Genomic DNA, 10,321 nt, shown 5'->3' with positions numbered 1-10,321 from the left:
AACCCTTCCAGCCAATATAACTAAGAAAAAAAAAAAGAATAAAAGCACGTTCTCTTATTGATAACGGACAACTCAACCCTCACTGTTCAGAAATTTTAATTAACCAACTGCCATAAATCAGAATTTGGAAAAGTAGAGACAGAGAAAAACTTTTGGCTGACTACAAACTTATTATAAGTGATTTATTTTGAGCAGTGTCTGAAGCAAAGAATAAGTATCGGACCTGGGAATCACGAAGGGTTTTTTTTTTTTTGTCTTCCTCCTCTCCTCTTTCTACTTTGTTTGCTTGCTGCAGAGGACTAAGATGGCGTTAGATTCTTTTCCAGTTTCAGAGTAAATGGATTAATTAAACTTAAGATGGAACAGAATTTTGAAATAAAACTTGTATAACCAACTGCAATCTTGCAATTGGATATCAAGGAAGAACAAAAGACTAAGTGGGCCCTCATTGCTTTTTTCCATAGCAATCGAAGTAGATAAATCTAAGGTGAACTAGAACTCTGAAACAAGGATTGTATAACTAACTATAACTTTGAAACTGGACGTCATGGAAAACGGGGGATTAGAAGAACTACGTGAAATTATTAAAAATATATACATAAATCAATAAAATCAAGCTTAAATAGAATTCGGAACCCAGTGAAGCAGAGATCTAAAGAAGAATTCAAAGAAGAAGAAGGGAGTGGGGAAGGCAGTGAAGGGAGAGGGGGAGAAATAGAGGGAAATAAAAAGCAGATAACAAATCCCATCAGCTTCGGTATTGGTATAGGGAAAATGGTAAAGAGAGGAGATAGCTCAACAAAAGGGGGGAAAAACAGACAAAAGTACTCTTGAAGGTTGTTAGTGGTATAAAGAAAATAGAAGTAGGAAGCTACACCCCAACAAAGAGAAATATGAAATACTTGAGTGAGGGTGGTTTGGGGAAAACTGTTGGGAGTGGAGATGTTAAAACAGAGAAATGGGACAAGACACTTACTAGGAAAATATCAGATACCTAGATAGGTGAAAATATAAGGTAAGATAAGGGTTTTATTTTTAAATATGAAAATAAAATGGAGTTGCTAACTGGTTGAACATAATAATGGAAAAATAACAAAAAAAGCCAAAAAACATTGAATATGGATAAATATGAAACTGATATGGGGAGGTTGTAAAGCAGAGAGTTCTGTTTCCCTTTTACATATGATAATTAAACTGAGTTGCGAATTGACTGAAAATGACAACAGTAGGATAACTAAACATGGGTTAAATTTTAAGATGATGAAAAAAGCGAGATGTTTACTGCTTGTTTTCCTTTACATAATAGATTAAGGGAATCGTAATAAACATTGAACAGTGTGCTTTGTCATTTATAGACAATTTAAGGATAATTTGATCCAAGTTATAGAAAAATAGAGGAAACATGGAATATACTGTATCTACAAGGAAGTTATTATGATTTTAAGATAGAATCACAAGTTAGGAGCACGTAAGGATGTATAATTATATAAAGATAATGATGAGAATAGCTAGGAATTGTAACCAGGTCTACATCTCAACCAAAATTAGACTGGGGAGGAGGGGCTTAAAAGCACAATGACTATATATATACTTTTTTGTTCTATTTTTTTTCCAAGAAAGGGATGTTAAAATGAAATATGTATATTGATAAATACCATCAACATAAAACGGAGCTTGCTCAGAAGCCAAAATACACCAAGTAAACGATAAGTGGGAAGAGAAGACGGGAGGCAGAGGAAGGAGAAAAGAATAGGAGAGAGGGCAAGGAGGGGGGAAGAGGAGGAGAGAAAGGAGGAGGGGAGAGGGGAGAGGGGAGAAGGAGAGAGGAAGGGGAAGGAGAGTAGGGAAGGATGACAGAGGGAAGAAAGGAGGTAGGGAGGGGGAGGAGAGAGAGGGAGAAGAAAGTGATGGATAAGGATAAATGCGCTGTATGGAGAACAGAAAAGCGAAACAATTGTGTTTTGGGAGCTTATGGTAAGATGAACTGATGTAAACAATAATGCAAAATGATGTTGGTTATGTAATAGTATACATGTGATTATATGTTGTAAAAATGGAAAAATATTTTTTTTTACAAAAAGAAAAGAAATGTAACACTACAAACAGTGTAAATCTTCTGTACTTCGGAGCGTCTTATACTCCGGAAAATACGGTAGATTTATCTCTGCTATGGGTTTTCTGATGGAGGCTTAACTTTGATTTGCAATGGAATGGTTTCTCACACTCTGCACACTTGTAAGGCCACTCTCCTGTGTGATGTCTGGTGTGCATGCGAAGTGATGAAGGATGGGCAAAACATTTCCCACACTCCAGACATTTATATGGTTTCCCTCCAGTGTGCGTTCTTTGATGGATCACAAGACTAGCTTTGAGAGAAAAACACCGACCACACTCTGAGCATTTATGGGGCTTTTCTCCTGTATGGATTCGGCTGTGACGTCTAAGGGAAGATGAATGAGCAAATGCTCTCCCACAGTCTAAACATTTGTAGTTTTTTTCCCCCGTGTGAATTTTCACATGACGACTAAGGGCTGAGGAGGTACGATAGAATTGTCCACATTCGTAGCATTGATATGGCTTCTCTCCCGTGTGGGTTTTATGGTGTCTCCAAAAGGCTCCCTTATAAGCAAATGATTTCCCACATTCTACACAGCTGTAAGGCTTCTCTCCTGTGTGGACCCTCTGATGGGCTCCAAGGTCTTGTTTTTGGGAGAAGCATTTCCCACACTCCCCACATTTGAATGGCTTCTCCCCTGTGTGGATTCTCTCATGAACCCGAACCTCTGTTCGTGTAACAAAACCTTTCCCACACTCCCCACATTCATAGGGTTTTTCTCCTTTGTGCCTCCTCTGGTGTCTCTTAAGTACAGAAGAATCCACAAATCTTTTCTCACATTCTGGACATTCATAGGGTGTCTCTCCAGTGCAAATTCTCTGATGTCGCACCAGGCTTGATTTCGAGCTAAAACATTTCTCGCATTCGAAGCACTTTTCGTTTTTCTCCCCCGTGTGTGTTTTCCAATGATTCTGAAGAGCTGAACTCCGGGTGAAACATTTTCCACACTCAAAGCATTTGTATGATTTGATTCCTGCATGGATCTTCTCATGGAGCCCAAGAGCTGACTTCTGAGAAAAGCTCTTCCCACATTCCCAACACTTGTAAGGTTTCTCCCCTGTGTGGATTCTCTCATGGTCTCTGAGATTGCCTTTTCTACAGAAAAATTTTCCACATTCCAGACACTGATACGGTTTCTCTCCAGTGTGGATTTTCTGATGTGTAAGAAGGTTTGACTTTCGTCCAAAGCATAAATCACATTCCTCACATTTATAGGGTTTTAGTGTTGGGGGGCTCCTGAGATCTTTGGTGTCTTTCCCAGAGAAGGATTTCTCGCCCTCCAAACCTTGACTGGATCCCCTTCCCACATGGACCTTCTTGTGGGTCAAAAGGAGGGACTTGCGAGCAAAGGATTTCCCACACTCTGAGCATTCATGGGTTCTTTGGGGCATCCTTGAAGTGCTTCTTGTGTCTGATGGGGGATCCGAGAGATTCCCAGCCTCCATGCTTTCCTGGCGCTGCTGCCTTGTGCTTGTTTTCTATTATCTGTTGACAGTTGTCTTGCAGGTGAAGCTTTGGTCACAGTTGTTTTCCTGCTAATGGAACAAAAAAAGAAGATGATAACATAATTTCCTTTCGAGAAACATGGAAAATCACAAAATTGTGGTGGACAAGAGACTGACATTTGTAAACTGCTCAGCGAGTGCTGTAAAGCACTATGTATCGAAGTCAAAGTGCCATTGCTAATAACAACCGCAACATTGAGTTTAGAATTGCAGTTCTTGAGCAAACAGTGACTGCTTTGCTCAACCAGTGGGATTGCAGTCCAGTTATAGTCATAAGTCGAGGACCGCCTATAGGAAAGACAAATAATTAAGGCAAAAAGCCTCACTACATTGTTGTTTAGTCCAATAAAAATAAAATACAAATGAAGGTAAATATTCACATCCCAGGATGAAGTTGCAGGATGTAATCTCAGTCAGTCACCGGGATCAGAGGTTTTGTCTTCCGAGCTTTCGGGCTCGTGCTAGAGCCCATCCTCAGGTGTGGGAATGAGATCGCCATGGTATATGTGCAGATCAGTTTTCCTGATTGGAACACATATACGGAATTTGGGACTGATATAAATTGAGTAGTGAACACGGGTTGAGCTGGATGCCCACTGGGAGGGCCCCATTTAGAAAGCTGTGCTTGCAAAGTAACAGCTTGCAAAGCAATGTGGAAAATAGCAAGCGGAAAATGTAGCTGCACTGTGAATATTTCTGTATATCCTGTTCCAACCACATAACCATGAACTGTGATGTTTCCATGCCTTGTTGCACCTACACAGGAAACTATTGTGTACGATTCGCGGAACCCTGCTTTTTTTACCCTAATAAAAACAGCTCCCCGAGACTGCTCGGGGCGACGATTTCATCCCGAACGGTGTCAGAGCCTTCTTTTCACGGGTCTCGCCCCCGGTGTGAGAGGCAGCCTCGAACCGGGCCAAAATCCCTCAGGTCGCCACTGCTAGTGGGGCCCCATGGGATCGCCGCAACTGGTGACCCCGACGTGATTCGGCTCAGCGTGCCTCGGAAAGGACGCTTCGGACCGCCTGTACTTACTTGCCTGGGAACGGCCGCGCGCATTTCATCTCAATCGGGACTGAGACGATTCGAGACTCTTCGGTAAGTATAGGCAGAAAGTTTTCTCAGGATCAAGCTCAGCACCTTTCATGAACTGAGAGAACTAACCGATTCTCTTTAGCTGCCTTTAGAGGGCATAAAACCATCCCTCGCATCAAAAACGGAGACTAAAATTGCCTCAAATGGAGGGAAATCTCTCCCTTGTTTGGAAAAAAAAAGGAATTAATTGGCCTTCTGTCTTAATCATGGCAAACCCTTACCAATAAACCAAAACAATTGGCTGATTTTAAAAATAACAGGAAAGTCCTGTCCATGATATCAAAAAAGAATTTGATTTACCTTCTAAAATACATTTGGCAGATATGATTAAAGTGTGTCAGGACATAAGAACATCTTCTTATAAAACTAATTTGTTAGTAGCTGCTTTATTACAAGGCAGCAAACCTCAAGGAAAGCGTTATTTTAAAAGAGAGTGTAAAAATCCAAGGGGGGGCATGTCTGTAACATCCCGCCCTCTCTTTCATCAGGGATCAAAACCCTAGTACAAAATGATTTATGTGTCTATGGATTGTAAATTGCCTTGAAAAAAAAGGGGAGCATGTCGTTTTGGCAACAAATTTTTTCCTTTCCTCTCACCCCCCTCTTTTTCCCTGGTGAGAAGGCAGGAGGAGGGGGGCTGTGTTCTTTTCACCATTTTTTTTCTTTTCTCTCCCTGACGTCTCAGCCTGAGAAAGGCGGGGTACAGGGTGATATTTGATGCCTGCATTTGCAGTTTTAATGCAACTTTGCCTTCTGGAAATTTTGATATTCTCATACCCAATTATATTTCAGAGTATTGACTCAAATTACCTTATTTAGATTGTTTGTTTGATTTTTGAAGCTGTTTTTTCTCTTTTATGTTTTTATGTTTGCGTGCACTTTGCATACTTAACAGATGGCACGTTTGTTTGTTTGTTTGTTGGTCTGTTGTTTGTTTGTTTGTTTGTCTGTCGGCAGCGCTAGTTGCTGCCCTCTTAGGAATTCTTACAGAGATGACTTAGAAATTACAATATGTAGTCAGAGAGAGTGAGTAACATTTTTGTTTGAATCCAGCTCAGTTTACAAGGAAATTTAGAAGGACTATCAGATATTGGTGCTGAAAAGGGTTACTTTGTTTATAGATGGGAAGAGAATGTGGTAAAGTCAGGATGGAAGTGGGAAAAGGAATGATATGTGCTTTGTTGATTGGAAGGTAATGGACAGTAGAAGACGGAGATGTTAGCTTTGGCAGTTGAATCAATGTGCAACTGGCCATTGGAAGAGAGGATTTCAGATAAGTGAGAGGAAGTCAGAGATATGTTTTTGAGGACGGAACATGAGGATAAATATGTGAGGACTTGTGAAATCTGGCAAATGGATGATTCTATACCTTTCCTTTGCCCCATGGAAATATTTGCACATTTCCATGGATATTTATTCAGGATTTATTATGGCACCCCGCAAAGGGGTGAGGCCACCAAACATGTGATCAACCACTGCATTCGTACCTTTGCAATGTTGGGACGCCCAATTGAACTGACTCACAAACATGCCCTGAATAAATCAAAAGAGGAAAAATGCCTCGGCCTCCCAGCCATGCAAAACAAACTCAATCTTTGTTTATTTACTTTGAATCAATTGAATTTTTCAATTTCTAATTCGACCGCTTATCAGAGGCATTTTCAACAAAAAACAAGTTTGCCTCTTCCTCTGGATATTTACAGCATTACCAGACAAAACCTGGTTAGGATCAATTATTTTAATTACTTGGGGGTGGGGCTAGGCTGCTGTGTTTATATCTACAGGGTCCAGCCAAAGATGTCGTGCCACCAACCCCTGACTCCTATCCCAGAGATGGCAACGGCGACTCTACACCAACCCGATCCTGTCATGCCAGTCATCCAGTGACATGGGGAGATGTGAAGAATTTAACCACCAAAGCGCACCCGAGAATTTGTGTGCTGCAATTTTTGTGTTTGATTGATAATAACTGTATTTTGAGCTGTCCTATCACCCAGACATTCGCTTGAACAACACATGAAACAAGACTTATGGGTACAGCTTGCAAACATCACAAACTGATGCCTTTTGTTTGTCTGAAGTGTATATATGGAAAATTTGCTTTCTACATGTTTAATCCCAAAACCACCTCTCACGTTGCCCCAGGGTCAGGTTTATGCCTTCTATAGACAACTGCAGGGATATCCCTCTCCTGATCATAGCCCTTTTCTGGCCCGTTGTAAGAAGATGACTTTACAAACCATCACACTATGAACAAAACTTACTCAGTGACACTTTTTATCTCATTTCCTGCGGAATTGTGCATCAAACAGAATAATTCTGCCACAAGGAAGCTCTCGGGCATTACAGACCCTGCACATAAATCCTTCCACTGCCTGGCACCTGCCCTGAGAATGCGAACCATGGTCTCCAACAATCTGTGCAAACATGGAAGGGGATGGACCTCTCTGATGCCTTTAGTGGATGATGGCCAAAATTGCCTGGCTTGCAAGCTGTAGTCGCTCTAGTGGGAATGATTGCTTTAGGCTGCATAATATTACCCTGTGTTTTGCCAATCTTTGTTCGTGCTATCTCCAATAGTTTGTCATTATTAGCTGAAAAAAGGGCAACAGCACGAGTTTATGGGTTGCTACACACTCATGGCTCCTATCAAATCCTGCCTGAGGAAGATGAGGTGTCTGCAAAAGTTCCCCTCACCTTAAACAGTGAGGATGAGAACAAAGACACCACTGACCAAGCCTCTGGCAGCATCTCCTCCTTCAAGCATCCTTGTACTTCAGGCAGTGACTCTGAACAAGAGGATCGCTTCTAATAAAACAAAAACAGAGGAGATGTGGGAACAAGGTCGCCATGGTATATGTGCAGATCAGTTTTCCTGATTGGAACACATATATGGAATTTGGGACTGAAATAAATTGAGTAATGAACACGGGTTGAGCTGGATGCTCACTGGGAGGGCCCCATTTAGAAAGCTGTGTTTGCAAAGTCACAGCTTGCAATGTGGAAAATAGCAAGCGGAAAATGTAGCTGCACTGTGTATATTTCTGTATATCCTGTTCCAACCACATAACCATGAACTGTGATGTTTCCATGCCTTGCTGCACCTACACAGGAAACTATTGTGTACGATTCGCGGAACCCTGCCCTCTTTTTTACCCTAATAAAAACAGCTCCTCGAGACTGCTCGGGGCGACGATTCCATCCCGAACGGTGTAGCCTTCTTTTTCATGTGTCTCGCCCCCGGTATGAGAGGCAGCCTCGAACCGGGCCAAAATTCCCTCAGGTCGCCACTGCTAGTGCGGCCCCATGGGATCGCCGCACTTGCAAGAGTGCAAAAGGAGACGTTTAACTCCCCCCCTACACACACACACACACACACACACACACACACACTTTCTCTCTCTCTCTCCCTCCCTCTCCCTCCCTCTCTCTCCCTCTCTCTCTCCCTCCCTCTCTCTCTCCCTCCCTCCCTCTCCCTCCCTCCCTCCCCCTCTCTCTCCCTCTCTCTCTCCCTCCCTCCCTCTCCCTCCCTCTCTCCCTTCCACTCTCTCTCCCTCCCTCTCTCTCTCCCTCTCTCTCTCCCTCCCTCTCTCCCTCCCTCCCTCTCTCTCTCCCTCCCTCTCTCTCTCCCTCCCTCCCTCTCTCTCCCTCTCTCCCTCCCTCTCTCTCTCCCTCTCTCTCTCCCTCTCCCTCCCTCCCTCTCTCTCTCTCCCTCCCTCCCTCTCTCCCTCCCCCCTTTCTTCAAACTATGTTCAGGCCAGATATTTAATATAGCAGAGAAGCACAGTTTGAGAGGTAGCATGGATGCCTGCTGACTTTGAAGTAGCCCCTGGAGGAGACACCACCCTTACTCCCCCCCAACCCTCTCAAGCATTCTGCCTCCCCTTGGTTCATGGCAGTCCCTCAGCAAACAGTAGCAAAGCCCAGGAAAGCATCAGGTGGCAGCCGACAATCTGCCTCAAAACTTCCTTGTGCAAAACATCCACCATGAAGGGCCACATCACATTAATTCCATTTTTAACCTCCTCCATTCTAACTGTACATATTCAATTCTATTTATTGTATTTTGATATATTTTTTACATGGACTGTACACCGCCCCGAGTCCCTTTTGGGAGAGGGGGCGGTCTAGAAGTTTAAAAAAAAAACATCCCTTTCAGGGCCAAAGAAGGAAAATACGGATTTCTCCTGATTCTACCCAGCAGATTCAACATTAGCATAAGGACAAAGGATTTCTTCTGTTCCCCTTTTCAAATTGAGCTCAAAGAAAAAGGATCTCTTGTAGGTTAAGACAATATGAATTTAATTCGGTTAATTTAAAACTTTTCTTTCTCCCAAACTCTCCCCTCTCCATTGCAATGAAGCCGGTCTGTGTTAAGAGCGCATTGCAAACCTCAACAAGGGTTTTAAAGCTCCGTTTTTCCAACTGCACGTGCGGGATATGGATGCTCGGAGACCTCTGACGGACCACAGAGAGACCTTCTGAAGCAACTTACCCAAAAGTTGCTTCTCGGATTCCACCCGGGAAGCCTTTGCCCCCCTGGAGGGCAGGGAGGGATCAACTCTCTACAGGCAACGCCAAAGACGGATCTCCCCGAGGAGATCTTCCTCTCTCTTTCTCCTGGCGGGGAGTAGATCTCCAGGCTGGAGGGGAGGCACGGAAGCCGGAGGGAGAGCAGCCCCACCTGCCCCGAGCGGGACCCAGAAGCCTCTCCCGAGGGATCCTGCGCCGATCCTCCGAGGAAGAAGCGGGACTCGTGGACGGTAGACGGAAGCGGAGAAGCAAGGGAGCAACTTCTGCTTTCCTCTCGGGCTCCGCCTCCTCCTTGCAGCCCCGCCCCTTAATAGCGCCACTTCCCCAAATCTCCCTCCGTTCAAAGTGCCGGGAAGGAAAAGTCAGGACCCTCCGTTTTTTTTTTGTTACCTTTACTTTTTGGTTTTCCTTCCAAATTGGATAATAAATATTTATGTTTACTCCTTTTAATTCAGCTGTCATCGGGTCTCACCCTGTTCTGCAAGAGCCACTGGGGAGGAGATGACATGATGACATCCCCCCTCCTCCATCTGTTAGAGTTCAAATTGGGTCTGGGGTCTCTGGGGATGGGAGGGGCTTTCTGCAGCCTCAGACCCTTTGGGTGGGTCATCTGCCAACCCCCAGAGCCCCTGGGACAGGAAAGGAGAGAGTTTGGGGGAGCAGCCCCCTTCTCACCCTGGTTCCCAGAGGCAACACAACAGGGAAGACACTGCAAAATAGAAATGAATTTATTTTTTATTTTTACTTACTTATTTACATTCAATACAATACAATACAATACAATACAATACAATACAATACAATACAATACAATACAATACAATACAATACAATGGCAGAGTGGGAGGGCACCTTTGAGGTCTTCTAGTCCAACCCCCTGCCTAGGCAGGAAACCCTATACCATTTCAGACAAATGACTATCCAACATCTTCTTAAAGACTTCCAGTGTTGGGGCATTCACAACTTCTAGAGGCAAGTTGTTCCACTGGTTAATTGTTGTAACTGTCAGGAGATTCTTCCTTAGTTCTAAGTTGCTTCTTTCCTTGATTAGTTTCCACCCATTGCTTTT

The 10,321-nt window shown here is 43.5% G+C and overlaps 1 protein-coding gene across 2 annotated transcripts; it reads right to left on the bottom strand.

The window, feature by feature from the left end:
* Positions 1-249: 249 nt before the first annotated feature.
* On the bottom strand, positions 250-9,608 carry LOC309398136 (uncharacterized protein). Of its 2 annotated transcripts, none has more exons than XM_081964721.1 (2): positions 9,215-9,608; positions 250-3,651 (listed from the first exon to the last, which is right to left on the bottom strand). In XM_081964721.1, exon 2 carries the CDS (start codon positions 3,559-3,561, stop codon positions 2,134-2,136), a length of 1,428 nt encoding a protein of 475 aa, XP_081820847.1. In that variant the 5' UTR covers positions 3,562-3,651; positions 9,215-9,608; the 3' UTR covers positions 250-2,133. The 2 variants fall into 2 exon arrangements, with proteins under 2 accessions (XP_081820847.1, XP_081820848.1); XM_081964722.1 differs by having other exon boundaries at positions 250-3,648.
* Between the last annotated feature and the right edge of the window lie 713 nt (positions 9,609-10,321).

The sequence above is a fragment of the Natrix helvetica genome, assembly GCF_964273705.1.
Source record: "Natrix helvetica genome assembly, chromosome: 1".
Lineage (NCBI taxonomy): Eukaryota > Metazoa > Chordata > Lepidosauria > Squamata > Natricidae > Natrix > Natrix helvetica.
The sequence above is the reverse complement of the archived record's forward strand: the minus strand, read 5'-3'. Positions and strand labels throughout refer to the sequence as shown.

Bases quoted from the DNA above. Each gene is read 5' to 3' on its own strand.
- LOC309398136 (XM_081964721.1), bottom strand. From the start codon at position 3,561: ATGGAGGCTGGGAATCTCTCGGATCCCCCATCAGACACAAGAAGCACT.